This window comes from Vitis riparia, chromosome 11 (assembly GCF_004353265.1).
Source record: "Vitis riparia cultivar Riparia Gloire de Montpellier isolate 1030 chromosome 11, EGFV_Vit.rip_1.0, whole genome shotgun sequence".
Taxonomy (NCBI): Eukaryota; Viridiplantae; Streptophyta; class Magnoliopsida; order Vitales; family Vitaceae; genus Vitis; species Vitis riparia.
This window is the reverse complement of record NC_048441.1, coordinates 267,906-287,099: the sequence shown is the minus strand read 5'-3', so window position 1 is coordinate 287,099 and position 19,194 is coordinate 267,906. Positions and strand designations below refer to the sequence as shown.

Here is a 19,194-nt window from a genome sequence, read left to right as displayed (position 1 = left end):
ACGAATCGAACAAATCGGTCGATTCCATTTGAACCGGACGGTTCAATTAATTTATTATTATTATTATTTTTAATTTTACACTATCAAAACGACGTCAGTTTGATTATTCTAATATCAAAACGATGTCGTTTTGGAGGATATAAAAACACTCCCTCATTCTCCATCTGACCCGAAGGTGAAAAAGCTGCCGCCCCCCAATGCACCGCGACACCCATGCCAGCTCCCACCGACTGTCTCCCCCGCGGTTACATCGCCTGCCCGTCCCAGTGCAAAACCCCCTGCAACTATCCCCCCTCCCTCTCTTCTTCTCTCAAACTGATTCTCTCAGACTGTTTCCACTGCAACCATCCCCCTCTCTTCTTCCCTTGTGCTGTAAGACCCCCCGTTGCAAAGCCCCCTCTTGGCGCTACAAACCCCTCGTCAAAGCGCCCCCCCTCTTTGTTTATTTATTAATTATTAGTCTTCATAGCACCTCTCTTTATTTATTTATTAATTATTAGTCTTAAGTGCTGTGCGAGGGTGGGAACTAAAATTGATAAAGTAAAAAATGCTTTTTATATGAATTTACATGAATGGTATGAGATATAATTTAATGCATTTTATATGGATTTATATGGATGGTATGAGATATGATTTAATGGTAAAATTAAAAAATATTACAATTTTAAATAAATTTCTAATTTTAAAATAATTTTTTTTATTTAAAAATAAATATTAAAATATTAAAATTTTAAATTAAAATTATGATTTTAATTTTAATTTCTAATTTGAAACTATTTTTTGATTTTTAAATAAAATTTTAATTTTTAAATAATATATAAATTATTATTTTTATTTTTATAATTATTTTAAATTTTAATAATTTATAAATTATATATTTATGACATCACCTATTCGACAGCCGGTCCAACCAATAAACCATGAACCGATAACTTTTTCGGTTCAATGATTGTCCAATTATGAAAATATTGATAAATATATATGATCAATATATTAATAGATCATATTAAAATATAAAATAATGGGCTTAAGGATACTTTGTGGAGACATATTATTTTCGGGAAATTAAAAATTGAAAAAGGAAAAAAATAAATCTCCTTCACCTTTGGCCCTATTGGTCCGGGACCCTTGAGGAAGTGGGAGTGGGGCCAATGCTGTGATGGAGCCCAATGGAAGGTACGAAGAAATCGAAGCCAACCTCCATTTGTTTCTTGGTCATTTTTCAAAAGCCTTCTGCTTCAGCCTCTGCCTCTGCCTCTGCCTCTGCTTCTCCTTGAGGCTTTTCTAAACCTCCCCATAATTTTTCAATTCTCAATTAACCCCCCAAAACAACAACAAATCTAGCAAGCAGGCCCTCTCCTTTTCTTGAGGCACTGTTTTCAATCTCTGGAAATTTCCTCTCTCTGTTTCCTCTCTCTCTTTCTCTCAATTCACAGCCAACCGTGCTTGTTTTGCAGGAGGATAGGGTGGGTTCTGCTCTGCGGATCTGATCTTGTTTCATTTCTATCTGTCTGAACAACAAATCAAATACAGTATGGGGATTTTGTTTACTCGAATGTTCTCTTCGCTCTTTGGAAACCGAGAAGCTCGGATCCTCGTTCTCGGCCTTGACAATGCGGGGAAAACCACAATTCTCTGTATGGTTCTTTGATTCTAATCTTACCCTTTTCTTGTTTTGCATTTCTGTGATTTGGGTTTTAGGTGGTTGCTGATTTGATTCGAGTTTTGTTCAGATCGGCTTCAGATGGGGGAAGTTGTCTCCACAATTCCAAGTTGGTATTCTTTCTCTGCGCCTTTTTTTTGTTTGGTTGCTGAGAATCCTTAGGAAAAGGAACAGAACATTGAATTTTGAATCTTTCATGTTCTGCCATCAACTGCATCAAATGGTTGTATTCGGCTCACTTGAGGAGAGGTTTTGTCTCTTCGGGTTACAAATGACGAAAACAAAATCGAAGATTGAAAGTTTTAGCTTTGATTTTAAATTTTCCCTTTTTATTTGAAGCCTAGGAACCAAACGGGCATTAGTGTTTGAATCGTGGAATAATTTGTGTGTTTATGGTTTGATGCAGCAATTGGCTTCAATGTGGAAACAGTACAGTACAATAATATCAAATTTCAAGTATGGGATCTGGGTATGTGAATTAAATCCTTGATCTATATCTTCTATTAGCAAATGACTAAATTTTGGTTGGTGTTTTTTGATTTGTTTTACCAAATGCTGACATCGCACAAATGAAATTATAGGCATTATTAAGCTGCAGCTCTATTTTTCACCCCTTCTGATGAAATCAAAGGGCAAGTATTACTTTGATATTCTTTGATCAATAACTACCATAAAGGGAAAAAATTCTGTAATTTCTTTCTAGGTTGGATTTGTTTGGTCTGTCAATAGGTGGATGCAGGGTGCCTATGTACATGTCTGGGTCTTGCTTGCAAATGTTTCCCAGATTGTTGAAACCTCAATATTGAACATTCAATTTGTTCAAACTCCCTATTGATGAACCTATTTTAGAAAATAATATTTCTCCTATTTGTATTGTGTGGGAGTAGAATCTTAGCAAATGGAGTTCTCCAAGGTCTAGAACTGAAATTTATTGTATGTAGTTTTAGGTCTTCAGTCAATCTCAGCTGCAAATTTAATTGATTATGTGTCTTTCTGTTAAACTCATGAAGATTGCCAGGAAGGTTGTGAATATGGAAGCAGAAAAATGGCTTGTTTCTTTATAGAAATATCTAGTCTATAGTTCTATTACTACACATGGACATGTACCCTAGTCTGGATTAGAAAGTGTTTTTTGAGTGATAAGATTGGCAAGAAACAGAAGAAATATAGATAGATGCATTACACAAAAACTAGTAATTGGATGGATGCCATTCTATTTTCCATGAAATGTCTATACTCCTCTTTGTCCAATGGAGGTATAGAGGCATTCCCTTCTAAGATTGTTTGGAACCCTTGGTCCCATCTAGAGTCAACTTTTTTGCTCGGGAAGCCATGTGGAGAAGAATATTGGCGTTGGACCAGCTCAAAATAAGGGGATGGATGAAGCCAAATAGATGCTATATGTGTAAAGTAGAACAAATAGTTGATCACATCCTCCTTTGTTGCTTGGAAGCAGTAATGTTTGGCAGTTGACTTTTGCTCAGTTTGGAATAGAGTTGGTGGTGTACTCCTCACTAAAGAAAGTCTTTCTGAGCTGGCATGGTTTCTTTGTTGGGAGGAGGAGGAAGAGGAGAAAAGCTTGGAGAGCTGTTCCCTTATCCATTTTTTTGGACCATATGGAAGGAAAAAAATAAGCATGCTTCTGAGAATACTTAAAATGTTGGTCAAGTTCTCTAACAATCATTTATGTATAACTTTTTGGAATGGGTTAGAGTATACAGAAACCGCTCTTTGTTCATGTTGAACTTTATTGATTGACTGAGATCTATATAGTGGGTGGGAGTTGTTTTTTTGTCTATAACTCCCTTGGTTATGGCCTTTTGATGCTTTTGTATATGCCATGAATATTTAAGTGCTTGTTAAGCACTGTTAATATTAATGTTTTTGGCCTATCTAAAAACGAAAAAAAAAAAAAAGAATCAACAGATTTGCATAACTATAAATAATAAATGGTTTTCCACTCTATTGTCCTCAAATGTTAGTATTTCCCTTGAATATGGGAAATCTCCAACTTTTTCACTTCATAAAATAAACCTTCAGGATTAGAGCTGGAGGTTCTGTGGTACTTTGGTGCGCCCTTTTTGGTGCTTTTTAATACAAATCTCATTTACTGATAAAAAAAAAAAATAGAGCTGGAGGTTCTGTGGTCTTAAGGTATGTTGGAATTTTACATGTTGTGTACTTGTATACTTGACTAACCTAGCATATGAATATATTGGTTTTATCCCTTACCTACAGCATCATATTCTTTGGCCTTTTCTGGTTCTAGCATATTAAAATTTCCTAAAGTAAAATATTATGCTCAGTCATGTAAATTTCTCCATGAAAGAAAAAAGAAAAGGAAAATTATGGCTATTTCTGATACTGTTTATATTGTTTGTTGGTACAGGTGGGCAAACAAGTATCAGGTAATCTTTTTCTATTGAACCTTTTTTTTTGCTTATTTTATGATAGAACATTCTATTTGCCTTCTCTTGTTAGATACATTTATGTTGCATGTGTGGCTCTTTGATGTGCAGTAAAATTTTGTTCTTGAATGGTTATGATGGTAAGATGATAAATATCAGTTTTTTTTTTTTTTTTCAGTTAGTTTTTGGAATTGTGATTTTACTTCTTTTGTCATTATTGCATAAATTTATGGCCCCGGTAAACTTCATAATATAAGGGTTTATTTGGATATTGTTCTTAAAAGCAAAAGACATTTTTAACAGACTTTTGATATAAAACAGTTTTTCAGAATTTGTTTTGAAAATAAGTTGTTTTTTAGAACAAGTTTCAAGCGTTTTTAGGGTTTTTTAAAATTTTTTTTTTTTATTATTTTAATATTTTTTTTTTATTTTTTATTTTTTATTTTTGTAGCATGTTTTGAACAAAAATTGAAGAGTTGAAAAATACTTTGAAAACTTTTGCATTAAACCTAAGTGTGAAAAAAACTTCATGAAAAATAAGTCAAGAAAATTGTTTTCCACATTTAACTTCAAAAATAGAAGTTTGTTCTTGAAAACAATTAAGAACTATTTTTAAAAAATCACTAAACAAACCTTTTTTTCTCTCTCTCAAGATTACTAGTGAAGTCAATTAGGAGGGAAGAAAACCACAAAGTAATCTAGAAGGATTCTAAGAAGGGTTTGTTTTCAATCAAATCTTTCTATTCGATCTTAGAATGAGAGAGGTTAATCCACTTTTCAATAGATGTTATATGGAATCCATGGGTCCTATTCCAAAGTGAGTTTTTTTGCTTGGGAAGCTAGTTGAGGAGAAGTTTTGACATCATATTAGCTCCAAAAAAGAGGGTGATTTTTAACGAATAAACATTTTCTTCTTAAACTTGAGGGGGCATGTTCTACTTCACTATACCAAAGCAAGGATCATGTGGCAATGGTTGTTCTCCTTATTTGGTGTAGTTAGGGTTATCCCTCTTCAATGAAAGAAACTTTGTTAAGTTGGTATGACTCCTTTATAGGGAGGAAAAGGAAGAAGGTGTGGAGAGCCATTCCTCTTTGCATTTTTGGACAAGTTTGTGGGAATGAAATCGCAAAGTATTTGAAAGCAAGGAACAAACTAATCAAAAGTTAAGAAATTCATTTCTTTGTAATCTTTCAACTTGGGTTGGCATGTACATGATTGATTTTGTGGATCAAGTGGGGTCTTATTGAGAGTGAGGGTGGTTTTTTTTGGCTTCTCCTTTGAGGCCTTTCCTTTTGGTGTGTATGTCGTGTACTTTGGTGTACTGATTTTTGTTTTTAAGTTATGCATAGGGAACTTAATTCCTTGGTATCTTCAATTAGATTTGTCAACATTGGATTTTGAAAAATCTTATGATCATATAAATTTGGATTTCCTATTTGTTTTGAATCTTTCAATTGAGAAGATGGGGTTTGGGTTAGGGTGGATTGCATGGATTAGATTTCATATTTCTGTAGTTAGATTTTTATTCTTAGTGAATGGCACTTCTTCATGTTTCTTTTAGAGTCCTAGATGTCTGAGACAAGGGTATCCTCTATCCCCTTGTCCATTTTTGCTGGTGATGAAAGTTGTAAGTTGTTCCATCTCCAAGACTTGACTTCATTTTTCTGTAGTTATATTTTTATTCTTAGAAAATGACACTTCTTCATGTTTCTTTTAGAGTTCTAGACGTTGTAGGCAAGGCTATCCCCTTTCCCCTTCTCCCCCTTTTGTTGGTGATGAAAGTTCTAAGTTGTTCCATCTCCAAGACCGTGGGTGGTGGTCTTGGGAGAAGGGAGGGTAAGGGATGAAGACATCCCTTCTTTTTTTGTACGCTAATGACACTTTTTTTGCTGTCTTGGTATCATAATTTAAATAGAAACAAAATTATATGAGTAAGGAATGTGGAGAATTCGGAGGTCCTAGCAACCATGCTTGGTGGCAAGGTAGGGAAGCTCCCTTCTATATGGGACAATGTGGTGTCATACCTCGTTCACATAGGGCCCTAGCATTTGTCCACATGCCATGGTGAAGAAGTGATAACAACCCCATGTAGACTATTCCTTTCTTTGTTTACAGATAAAATGGAAGTTGACATGGATCTGTGTCGAACTATGCCATCCTCTTGGACTTCTCTTTGTAGAAACAGAAAAAGAAAAAAAAAAAAAAAAGAGGCTTCAAAATATTCAAATGTATATAATTTTTGTTGGAATGCCATGTTTGACTGAGGTACCAATCATAAAGAGTTCATTTTTGTGGTATAGAAATCTTGGGTTTCTGGAATGTGTAATTTTCTTAAATTTTTTTTGAAGTGGCTGTTGGATTCCAATAAGATGATGTAGCATCATTGATCACTCTAAAGTTGCTTTTTGAATTTTAGTATTGGGATTCTGGATTGGATAAAAAATTGGATGTTCTGGGTAGGATCAAATCTAGAAATTTTTCAATTTCAAAACTGGAAATAAGTCTCACTTAAATAAGGTTCTTTTCTTGTTGGTTTTATCATTGAATGGAAATAGATATTACATGCATATGGTTGTTTTCTTCTCTGTTTTATGAAGGCTAAGACATCCTTTGACCAACTTTGGTCTCTGCAACATTTAAATTTACCTTTCTTTTGGGCATAATTTGTAAGTTTGCATCAAGCGCACAGGATCATCAGCTGCTTGTTTGGTTTATGTTTTTTGGGCACAGGCCATATTGGAGATGCTATTTTCCAAATACTCAAGCCATAATATATGTTGTTGATTCAAGTGATACTGATAGATTGGTAATAGCTAAAGATGAGTTTCATGCAATTCTGCAGGTACTGAACTGAGTTCTATAATTCCTGCTTCTTACTTTGCTTATTTATTATCCTTATCATTGTAGTTTTATTAACAGATATAGGCTGCATGTATGGTATACTTATCTAACACACAATTAGCAATTAATAAAATTGAGGTAGTACTGTGTAGGCAACCTATCAAAACAAAAGGTAGTACTGTGTAGGGAGTGAAAGTGGTGATTTTGAAAATTTCAGGAAGTCTTATTCTTCGTCTTCTTGTTGTTGTTATTATTATTATTGTTGTTGTTGTTTATGATGTGAGATAATATCATATAGATAAATGAATTAGAAGGCAATGATGCTGCACCTGGTAACTTGGGCTTCTTCTTCTTCTTCTTTATTATTATTATTATTATTTCTATTTTAGAAGGTAGTGATGCTCTAAGTGTTAACTTTGGCTTCTTCTTCTTCTTCTACTACTACTATTATTATTATTATTGTTATTGTTGTTGTCATTATTATTATTATTATTATTATTTCTATTTTTGTTGTTTATGGGTTGAATTCAGAAGGTAGTGATGCTATAATTGGCAACTTTGGATGATTTGGTTTTGCTTTAGTCCTGTTGTACATTTTCTCCGTATAAGAGTATTTGGCGAATTCTCCCATACTTTTGAGAGACTTTGTTTTGGTTGGTTTTCTTTTTCTATCAACAAAAAAAGAAAAAAAAAAAAGAAAAAGAACAAAAACAAAAGCAAAGACAAAAGGAAAAAAAAGAAAAAAGGCAAAATACTTTCCCTTGGATCCTGTTGTCCACTCTTCAGGTTTGGATTTAACATCATATTGATGCATATTTAAGATTTTATGCATTTAATCTATATTTGACTTGTACTTTTGCTCAAGATTATAAATTTAGAATGCGAACTTACATTTTTTGAATTTTATGGTAGGAGGAAGAATTAAAAGGTGCTGTTGTCCTCATTTTTGCCAACAAGCAGGTTAGTGGTAGTGTCATGTTGCTTTCTAAGATTTGTAGGGAGTGGGAAAAAATTTAATACATTTATCATACTTGGAGAAGAAAGTTGCATGTTTGCTCTTAACATAGACCAGAAAGTTGACAATAATGCTATGGACATTTATTTAGAATACAAGAAAAGGGTGCAGCTGCATTTTTGTGGTTAACCAGTTAAAAAAATCTTCTTGATTCAGCTTCATCCTCTATGAACTTTCTGCGCATAAATCCATCTGTGAAATTTGTGTGTTTAGTTGATTGTTTTTTCTTTTTCTTTTTTCCCTGTTCTATATAGGATCTTCCTGGTGCACTTGATGATGCTGCTGTGACTGAGGCCTTAGAGTTGCACAAGATTAAAAACCGTCAATGGGCAATTTTTAAAACTTCTGCCATAAAAGGGGAAGGTCTCTTTGAGGGCTTGGACTGGTAAGTCAACACTTTTAATGATAAACATGTTAGTGTTGGTTAATAAGGTTACCAAGCATCTGTGCTTTCAGATTTTGAGTTGCTCTATTGTTCACCATTTTCTAATATTTCTTGCATCACATTAGGTCCATATTTTTATGAAGCTCTTGTTAATCTATTTAACAAGAATCTCAGTTTATTTCTTCATTTCATGTTCCCCTAACATGCTTTGGCATAGATGTTGAGCTTTGGGAGTGCTGTTATTGTGGATAGGGTCAAGTTTGTAAAGTGGTCAATGTAAATTTGGGGAGATGGAAAGGAAATGTGCTTCCAAGGAGGGAAAGGAGGCTTATGGGTTGGCCTCTGGAAACCAATCAAAAATGGATGGGAAACTTTTCAGAAATGCACTATCATATTGTGGGAGATGGCTTGATGTTTGATGGGGGAGCTCCCTTTGTGTGAGTCCAATGGGGATCAGCTGACTTGTAATTGGCATAATTTCCTAGCCATCTCGGATGAAACTCAGTCAATTCAGAATGAAATTCTGCTTGAAGGTCATTACAAAGTTGGTCTATAGAATTCTTCTTAGTCAAATTAGGTCCTGAATTGAATGGTCCACTAAGGTCAATGAATGAATAAAGTACAGGAAAAGAAAATTATGTGATAGGTATATGAGATTTTTTTTTTCTTTTTCGGAATATGCTTATATGCTTCTTAAATCACAATTAAATTGATCACTTTAAACTGCTATGATGTGACATGGAAATCAAAATTAAATAAAGGCATCTTTTGTCCTTTTCTTTGTTTTCTTACATTGTTCTCATCTAATTTCTTCTTCTCTTCTCATCTAATTTCCTTCTTATCCTGATTTCTCTTCTATATAAAAAGTGCTTCTGTTCTCCTATTTCTACGTTTGTTGAGAAAAACTTAGAATTTTCTTTACTGCTTTTAGAGGGTGGTGCATAGGGTGGGTTGCTTGGACAAATTGGGCTGGATTTGGAGGTCAGTGAAGGAGGGCATTTTTTGTCTGGTCAAATCCTATTATAAGAGCATGAGGACGTCTTGTTCTTTTTCAAATTGAGGAGGTTTGGGTCTCTTTATACAAAGATTAGCTTTTTTTACTTTGGTGACAATGTAGGAGAAAATTCTTACTATGGACTAGCTTAAGAAAAGGGGATTCACCAAGCTTAAGGGGCTTGAGACAAGGTGATCCGCTGTCTCCTGATCGATTGATTTTTCATAGTTAATTGCATCAAAACGAAATTTATAACCTAATTCAACTATGCTAAAGTAACTCTTGCCTGATCAAAAAGGTTTTTAGTAAAAGTTATGGTAGTATAACGATCTTAGTTGTCATCCATTGGGATAGTTTATTTTCGGTCATTAAGGCTTGAATGGAGGAAAAAAAGAAATGATTGTGATAAAGTGAAATTGGATTGACAATTCATGATGAAAAATAAAAAATAATGATTTCAAATTTGAAAGAACAATAAAATGTAGAACAAGAGAAAATAACAAGGAAAAGAATTCTTGGAGTTAGAATATTCTAGAAAGCAATTTATATGGTGAATAGATGCTGAGATCTATTTATCATCAGGTTGGATTGAAAATCTAAATTCTCATCTAAACCAATTTTTGATTGAACTTTAGGTCTAGATCTAATTTTTCTTCAAATCATCTTCCAATGATTCACACAATACAACTGTTCGATCTCATTAAATCTAACTTTAAGAATTTGATGAATCTACCTAGTTTGCATTGTAGTAGTCATTCAAGATAATTTGAAGAGAAAAATTTCCAAAATTCAATTAATCAATCAATTGGATCAAATTACCTTTGTAATTAAAGCTCGTTTATCTAATTCACCATAAATCTTGCCTCTAGATCCTCCTTCCTTCGAGAAAACGAGGTTTAGCCACTCATGCTTGGAGATTTGGTCTCATAAGGCATGTTTGGCTAGTGAGAAAATGAGGGAAAATGAAAGAAAATAGAGAATTCTATTGAGAGAAAGAGTTTCTTGAAAAATCTAAAATCAAAAGTATCCCAAAAGCTCTTTAATGAGAAATTCAAGTTCTTATTTATATGCCAAGGTTAAGTGGACACTTGACATCATCTAAAAGGTTTTCTGGAACCTTCTCCCTTCGGTAATATGGAGTTTAACAACAAAATAATAATTTGGCATGAGCTTAGCCATTTCACACAAAGAGAATCAATTTCGCATGGTCGTGCAAAATCAGTGGAGCAATAGCAGCAGCAACAACTTTCTGGACCATTTCGCATGACTATGTGAAATCAACTTAGGCATCCTCCTTATACTGCAATCGATTTTCCTCCTTTGGTCCATTTCGCATAGTCATGCGAAATTTTCACATGATCATGAGAATCTCCAATATTTTTGTTTTTGAGCTCTCTTTGATCATTTTTTTCCATTTTCTTCTTTTGACTTCGCCTTAACTACCTCCAAATTAGCTTCAAATCCCGATCCAATTACACTACTTCTTCCTCATCATCCACATTATTTGCCCTTTTCAATTCAATTCATCTCTTTTATCACCAATGTATCAAAATCATACCTTGAAATGACTCCAAAACTTCATAAAACTTGTTAGTAATTCTTGCAAGGGCAACACCATGTTAATTGAGCATTTTAGGCATAATTATTACTCAAAAGATGTGAAACTCATGAGAATTACTATCTAAAATATGCTTTTTTTGAGTACTAGTCATCTCCCTACTTGTTCATTCTGGTCATGGAGGTGCTTAGTCAGCTATTGCTCAGAGCTAGAAGTGGGGGTTTATTTCGGGGTTTGAGGTGGGGAGAAGAAATGGAGAGGGGCGAGATGTGTCTCACTTGTTGTTTTCCAAAGACACCTCAATTTTTTGTGAGACTAATAGTGACCAACTGAGATATTTAAGTTGGGTGTTTATGTGGTTTGAGGTGCTTTCTGGTTTAAAAGTGAATAAAGATAAAAGCGAGATTATTCCTGTTAGAGGGGTAGAGAATATGGAGGAGCTAGCTATGGGGTTGGGGTGTGGAGCAGGGAAGCTTCCCACTTCTTATTTGGGTCTTCCTTTGGGTGCCTCTTTCAAATCCCCAAGGGTGTGGGATATGGTGGAAGAGAGATTTAGAAAAAGATTATCTATGTGGAAGAGACAATATCTCTTTAAGGGTAAGAGACTTACTTGGATTAAAAACACCCTTTCTAGCCTTTTGATTTATTTCATGTCCATCTTTTTCATTCCTTGGAAGGTGAGTGCAAGACTTGAAAAGATTCAAAGGGACTTTCTTTGAGGCAGTGGAGCCTTAGAGAAAGGCCTCATTTGGTGAAGTGGAAAGTTTGTTTTGTTGATAAGGAGGGAGGACTAGGAATTCGTAGCCTTATGCCTTTAACAAGGCTTTGCTTGGGAAGTGGAGTTGGAGATTTGCAGAAGAAAGGGAGCCCATTTGGAAACAAGTCATCATTGACAAGTTTGGTTTGGAGGAAAGGGGGTGGTGTTCGAGAGTAGGGAAAGGAGGCTTTGGTGTGGGGTGTGGAAAGCCATTAGAAGAGAATGGGAGGGCATACGAGGTAGATCCCGCTTCTTAGTAGGGAATGGGAAAAGGTTTAAGTTTTGGAAGGACTTGTGGTGTGAGGATCAAATGCTAAAAGAAGCTTTTCCTAATTTATTTCTCTTGGCTATTGATAAAGATGGTTGGGTGTCAGATGCTTGGGAGTGGGGTGGGGAGTTGGGTTGTTGGAGTCCTCACTTTTCAAGACCCCTCAATGATTGGGAGATAGGATAGGTGGAGTCTTTGTTTCAGAAGCTTCATCCATTGGCTATTAGAAGAGATGTGGAGGACACTTTGAGCTGGAGAGAAAGTGGGAATGGCTCTTTTTCTGTTAGTTCTCTCTACCCTTCCTACACAAGGGCTTCTAGTGATCCTTTCCCTTGGTGCATTATTTAGAGGTCTTGGGCTCTAGTGAGAGTGAGTTTTTTTGCTTGGGAAGCGTCTTGGAATAGAGTTTTGACTACCGCCAGCTGAAAACAAGAGGATGGAACATACCAAATATATGTTTCTTGTGTAAAGAAGAAGAAGAAACTAATGACCATCTTTTTATGTTTTGTAACAAGGCTAGTATGTTGTGGAATTTGATCTTCTCCCTTTTTGGTGTGCATTGAGTTTTGCATTCCACTGTGAGGGGGAACTTGCTTGGATGGAATGGAGCTTTTGTGGGTAAAAAAAGGGCGAAGGCGTGGAGGGCTGCCCCTTTATGCCTAATGTGGATCTTATGGAAGGAAAGGAATGGGAGAATGTTCAACGATGCCGAGCGGGTTGACCAAGCTATCAAATATTCTTTTTTGCATTATTTTGTGAATTGGGTTAGGGCGGATATAGAGGATCACGCTTTGTCTTTGGTTGACTTCATAGATTGGTTGTTCATTAAGTAAGGGGTGGGCTCTTTTGTCTTTGTGATGCCTAGTTTTTTGAGCATTTAGTGTATACTTTGTGTGTATTGTTTTTGCCGTTTCTAGGTGTTTCTAATACATGCTCTTATTTACCTTTAAAAAAAAAAGGTGTTGCCTTTATAAGTGGGATAGGAATTGGCTAATCATGTTCTTGATCTGGAGTTGCTTTAGGGCATAATAGAATATGTTTTAGGAGTATGGAAAGTTAAATAGTAAGGGTGAAAAGTTTTTTTGTTAAATACTTTGTATTTTTCAGCAAGTGTCTCTTTGGATTTTGATTATAGATCTTTAGTTGATTTTATTGATTATCTAGGAAATCATTAGGAAGTTGTTTATCTTGTGGTCTATTTCTTTTTCTTGCCTTTAGCACTTAGCGTACTTCATGTATGCTCTATGTCACACAACCTTTTTATTAGGCACTTCTTTCAATAGATTTTATATTCATATTAACATACTCCAATTAAACCCTAGGCTGATAATAAATTTATCAAATCCACCTAGACAGGGCAAAGGTAGGGACAATTTACTTATACTTTATTTTATTTTCTTATGGGGCGGAGGTGCCTTAGAGAATAGACCTCACTTGGTGAGTTGGAAGATTATTTGTGCTGTTAAAAAGGATGGAGGTCTGGGCATTCGTAGCCTAGCCATCCTTAATAAAGCCTTACTTGGGAAGTGCCTGTGGAGATTTGCTAATGAGAATGATCCCCTATGGAAGCAAATTATCTTTAGAAAGTATGGCCTTCAAGAGGGGGGTGGTGCTCCATAGGTGTAAGAGACCGTTATGGGGTGGGGGTTTGGAAGGCCATCAAAAATGGTTGGGAGAACATTCAAACTCACTCCCGCTTCATCGTAGGGGACGATACTAGAGTGAAGTTTTGAAAGGACTTGTGGTGTGAAAATCAATATTTGGAAGATGCTTTCCCAAACTTGTTTAATCTAACAGTCAACAAAGAAGGTTGGGTTGCTGAGGCTTGGAAGGAGGACGGAGTTGGGGGCAGTTGGGGGCTTCGTTTTAATAGACACCTAAATGATTGGGAGATGGGGGAAGTAGAAAGCTTGTTAAGCAAACTTCATCCTTTGACCATTAGAAGAGGTGTGGATGACTTGCTTTGGTGGAGAGATAACAAGAATGGGACCTTCTCAGTCAAGTCTTTTTATAACTCGTTCTCAAGGGGCATTAGAACTCCTTTCCCGACTAGAATTATTTGGACGCCTTAGGTTCCAATTAGGGCTAGCTTCTTTGGTTGGGAGGCGGCTTGGAGCAGGCTGCTCACCATTGATCGCCTAAAGAGAAGTGGGTGGAGCATCCCCAACAGGTGCTATTTGTGTAAAAATGAAGAGGAAATCACAGATCGCCTTCTTTTGTTTTGTGAGAAGGTTGGAATGTTATGGCTTCTGAGCCTCTCCCTTTTTGGGGTGCAATGGGTGATGCACTCCTCTATGAGAAGGAACCTATTGGGATGACATGGTTTCTTTGTGGGCAAGAAAAGGGAGAAAGCTTGGAGAGCTGCCCCTCTCTGCTTGATGTGGACCATATGGAAAGAAAGGAATAGGAGGACCTTCGACGATGTTGAGAGAAATGACCAAGAAATCAAATCCTTTTTTTTGTACACTTTTGTGAATTGGGTTAGGGTGTATATAGAGGAACACACTTTCTCTTTGATTGATTTTGTAGACTGGTTAGTTACCAAATAAGGGTCAGGCTTGTTGCCTTATTGTCTTTTGTTCTTTTGTTTCCTGGTATACTCCACGTATACTCTTTCTTTAGCCTCTTTGGCATTTAATGAAATTTCCTTTACCCATCAAAAAAAAAAATTATTGTGTTTGCAAGGTCAGAATCACCTAACAATTGATGTAAAAGTTGTTAGTCTACCCTCAATTACTTTTCGGAGTTTCGGCACGCCTTTATCCATGGCGTGCGACCATGTCAAGTAGGATTTTCTCCTTTTTGTTATGTCTGAAATGGGGTTTGGGGAAAAGTGGATTAGTTGGATCAAGTGGTGTATTTCCATAGCTAGTTTTTCGGTTCTAATCATTGGGAGTCCTTCAGGCTTTTTCCACAGCTCAAGGGGCTTGAGACAAGGCGACCCGTTGTCTCCCTATTTGTTCATTCTAGTCATGGAGGCGCTCAGTCAGCTGCTACTTAGGGCCAGATGCGGGGGTTTTATTTCGAGGTTTGAGGTGGGGAGAAGAAATGGAGAGGGGTGGGACGTGTCCCAATTGTTGTTTGCTCATGACACCTTAATTTTTTGTGAGGCCAGTAGTCACTAGCTGAGATATTTAAGTTGGGTGTTTATGTAATTTGAGGCGCCTTTTGGTTTAAAAGTGAATATAGATAAAAGTGAGGTTATTCCCATCGGAGGGGCAAATAACATGGAGGAGCTAGCTGTGGGGTTGGGGTGTGGTGTAGGGAAGCTTCCCACTTCTTATTTGGGTCTTCCTTTGGGAGCCTCCTTCAAATCCCTAAAGGTGTGGGATGTGGTGGAAGAGAGATTTAGAAAAAGATTATCTATGTGGAAGAGACAATATCTCATTAAGGGCGGGAGGCTTACCTTGATCTAAAGTACCCTTTCTAGCCTTCCGATTTATTTTATGTTCATCTTTGTCATTCCCCGGAAGGTGAGTGCAAGACTAGAGAAGATACAAAGGGACTTTCTTTGGGGTGGTGGAGCCTTGGATAAAAGGCCCCATTTGGTAAATTGGAAAATTTGTTGTGCTGATAAGAAGGAAGGTGGACTAGGAATTCGCAACCTTGTGGCCCTTAACAAGGCTTTGCTTGGGAAGTGGAGTTGGAGATTTGCAAAAGAAAGGGAGCCCCTTTGGAAACAAGTCATTATCGACAAGTTTGGTTTGGAGGGAGGGGGTTGGTATTCGAGAGTAGGGAAAGGAGGTTTTGGTGTGGGGGTGTGGAAAGCCATTAGAAGAGAATGGGAGGGCATTCGAGATAGATCCCATTTCGTAGTAAGGAATGGGAGAAGGGTTAAGTTTTGGAAGGACTTGTGGTGTGAGGATCAAACGTTGAAAGATGTTTTTCTTACTTTATTCCTCTTGGCTGTAGAGAAAGATGGGTCGGTGTCAGATGCTTGGGAGGAGAGTGAGGAGTTGGGCTATTGGAGTCCCCACTTTTCAAGGCATCTTAATGATTGGGAGATGGGTGAGGTGGAGTCTTTGTTTTGGAAGCTTCATTCTTTGGCTGTTAGAAGAGATGTGGAGGATACTTTAAGTTGGAGAGAAAGTGGGACTGGTTGTTTTTTCAGTTAGTTCTCTCTACCGTTACAACACAAGGGCTTCTAGTGACCCTTTCCCTTGGTGCATTATTTGGAGGTCTTGGGCTCCAGTGAGAGTGGGTATTTTATGCTTGGGAAACGTCTTGGAATAGAGTTTTGACTACCGACCAGTTGAAAAGAAGGGGATGGAACATTCCAAATAGATTTTTCTTGTGTAAAGAAGAAGAAGAAACTAATGACCACCTCTTTCTGTTTTGCAACAAGGTTAGTATGTTGTGGAATCTGATTTTCTCCCTTTTCGGTGTGCAATGGGTTTTGCATTCCACCATGAGGGGGAACTTGCTTGGATGGAATGACGCTTTTGTGGGTCAAAGAAGGGCAAAGGCATGGAGGGCTGCCCCTTTATGCCTAATGTGGACTTTATGGAAGGAAAGGAATGAGAGAGCATTCAATGATGTCGAATGGGCTGACCAAACCATCAAATGTTCTTTTTAATATAATTTTGCGAATTGGGTTAGGGTGTATATAAAGGATCACACTTTGTCATTGATTGATTTTGTAGATTGGTTATTCGTTAAGTAAAGGGTGGGCTCGTTTGTCTTTGTGAAAAAAAATAAAAAAAATCAAACTCTTAACCAAGGTTTAAATTGTGGAGAGAATTGGTGTGGGTATGGAGGGGTTCCATGTAAGACCAAAAATAAAATTTACCTATCAAAAACAAAATAGAGAAAAATGTGGTATTAGCAATATTAGGGTTATTTGGGGAAGGATTTTAACTCTGAATCAACTTAGAAGGAGGAATTGGAGTATTCCTAATAGACGCTACATGTGTAAAGGGAATGAAGAGTCGGTTGATCACTTGCTTCTTCATGGTTTCAAAGTGATAATCTTATGGCAGTTGGTTTTCTCTTTGTTTGGAGTGGCTTAGGTAATGTAGTCTTCTGTTAGAGGCAATCTTCTTAGTCAACATGGTTCTTTTATGGGAAAGAAGAGGAAGAAAGCATAAGGGCTGCTCCTATGTGCCTGGTTTGAACACTATGAAGGAAATGAAATAGGTCTTTCGAAGGAGTTGAACAGTCGGATCAAGCAATCAAATCTTCGTTTATGTGTATCTTTTTAGATTGGGTTAGAGCATGCATAGATGATCTTTCTATGTTGATGATAGATTGTTTAGATTGGTTGAGCATGAAGTAAGGAGAGGAGTTTGTTTTTTGTTTTTTGTTTTTGTTTTCTTTCTTCCTTTTGCTTGTCTGCTCTTGGTAGTAATTGTATAAATCTTGTATACCTCGTTGTGCCATTTTTGGGGCTTTATTTATAAAGATATATATATATCCTTATTTGCCTATCCAAAAAAAGGAGAAAAAAAAAAAACCACATGTAATGGTATTGGGAACCAAAGTTGTGACTCTCTAGGCTAACAATTCTTGTACTGAATTGCATTGGATCCCCAGAAGACCAAACAAGTCCATCTTTATAGATATGATGCTAGGTGTATTAAATCCAATATTTCTCCTGTCATTATAGCTTGGCATATAGTGGCATGCTTCTCCCTTGGCCAACCATATTTCTCAACTACAATAAAGAGTTTAGTGCCTTCGAAGCACTAGGCCAAGGCTCCACCATGCAACTCTGTAGTCCTACTTATACAATGAGCAGTCTTGAATTTAATGCAGTTTGAAGAGAGCCTTTTTTTTTTTTGGCCTGAGCCAGCCTGCTATTTGTTTAGGCATGTGCCAAACATATTTACCAAATCTCGATTCCCACATATATATCCAAATATTGGACGATGTTATGCCTTTTTGTAGTCCAATTTGTACCTTTCCTCTACCTAATGTTCTATAATAAGAAATTCTGTATCCTACATTTACTTTTATCAGAAATCCTTGTTGTTGTGAGTCAACTTGCTACCCATGTTGACATGTGATTCATGTTTCTCCCTTATCTAAATCTCTTTCTTATATCTCCCCTAAAACCTAACATTTGTTGTGATATATGTAGCTCATTGGAGGATGTATCTCTGAAAAAAATTCGTTGTATTCTGACGTGCTTGATTTTCTTCCAAGTCATTTACTTCAAGTAGTTATGCAGTTAAAGCTTTGGTGATGAACATGGAAGATTCTTGCAACTAAGGGAAAACCGTGTCTGTTGTTGTGTATCATGTTTGGAAGGATCATGAAATAGAATTTCACTAAGTTAGTATTTCATTGATTCGGCAAAAGATTAAATGGAGTGAGATAAAATATTGAAAAGTTTAGGCTGTCAGAAGTCAAACACCACTTTCTATTTTAGATAAAGCTCTAATATATTTCGTCACTCTGTTGAATGGAAACTATGGTGAATAAAAAGATTGAAAAGTTTGGCTTCTTTGAAGTAAAACATCAATTCCCAATTTGCGAAAGCGCAGTGAGGTAGTTGTTGATACTTGCTCAATTCACAAACTGAAAAAGCCCAACTAGGATTGTGGTAGACAATGCTACTTTTATAATCTTTGTTGCCCCCTTTTCTGTTTGATTATCATTTTTACAGAAATCTAATGAAAGTAATTGCTTGCTTATGGATGTAGGTTGAGTAATACACTCAAGTCAGGAGGTGGCTAACTACTTGGGAGATGAAAAGGTGAAGGTGCTATGTTAGCCAAGCCAGAACAAAGAAGAGGCTTCATTTTTCAACTGGGAGAAGTTGTGAGAGAGAATTCATTCATGGATAGAGAGTTATCTCATTGATCTTTCCTGCTATTTGGATTCAACTGCCGATAATACACATGTAAAATTTTCATCAAAGACATTTATATTTTAGTGCATTACATGTTTTCCTTGTTTGGTACTCTGTATTTTTATATTTTTCCAGTTGCTTGATAGGATGCACCTTTTTGTGGGCTTTGTTACCTTTTTTTTTTTTTTTTTTTTTTCTAAATTTTGTTTTATTAATTGAAAAATGAGAGAATGTTTTGGTTTTACTAATTCCCCCCCTTTTCTGTATTTCACACTCGTGAATGTACAAAATGTGGGAGTTTTGAGGTCAGCAGCCCTTGTGATGGCCGTTTATGTCATGAAAAAGGAAAAAAAACGTGAAAGAAAAGAAAATTGCTGAGAGGTGAGACTTGTTGTACTTGCTTGTTGGTTTCCCAAGTAGAATACAGAATAGGAGTCGTCACGTGAAAACAATAATGCTTTAGTCTCTTGATGGTTTGCTTTTCTCCCTCTCCCCCTCCCTCTCCCTCACA

General features: G+C 36.5%; 1 protein-coding gene across 1 annotated transcript; it reads left to right on the top strand.

Annotated features, from left to right (window-relative positions):
• Positions 1-1,457: 1,457 nt before the first annotated feature.
• LOC117925363 (ADP-ribosylation factor 1-like) lies at positions 1,458-18,841 on the top strand. The gene is made up of 8 exons (XM_034844364.1): positions 1,458-1,637; positions 1,734-1,772; positions 2,070-2,132; positions 4,053-4,071; positions 6,803-6,914; positions 7,826-7,873; positions 8,183-8,313; positions 18,535-18,841. Exons 1-8 carry the CDS (start codon positions 1,535-1,537, stop codon positions 18,566-18,568), a joined length of 549 nt encoding a protein of 182 aa, XP_034700255.1. The 5' UTR covers positions 1,458-1,534; the 3' UTR covers positions 18,569-18,841.
• The last annotated feature ends 353 nt before the right edge of the window (positions 18,842-19,194 follow it).

Coding starts and splice junctions, on each gene's coding strand:
- LOC117925363 (XM_034844364.1), top strand. CDS start 1,535: ATGGGGATTTTGTTTACTCGAATGTTCTCTTCGCTCTTTGGAAACCGA. Junction 1,773..2,069: donor AGTTGTCTCCACAATTCCAA/GTTGGTATTCTT, acceptor GGTTTGATGCAG/CAATTGGCTTCAATGTGGAA. Junction 6,915..7,825: donor AGTTTCATGCAATTCTGCAG/GTACTGAACTGA, acceptor ATTTTATGGTAG/GAGGAAGAATTAAAAGGTGC.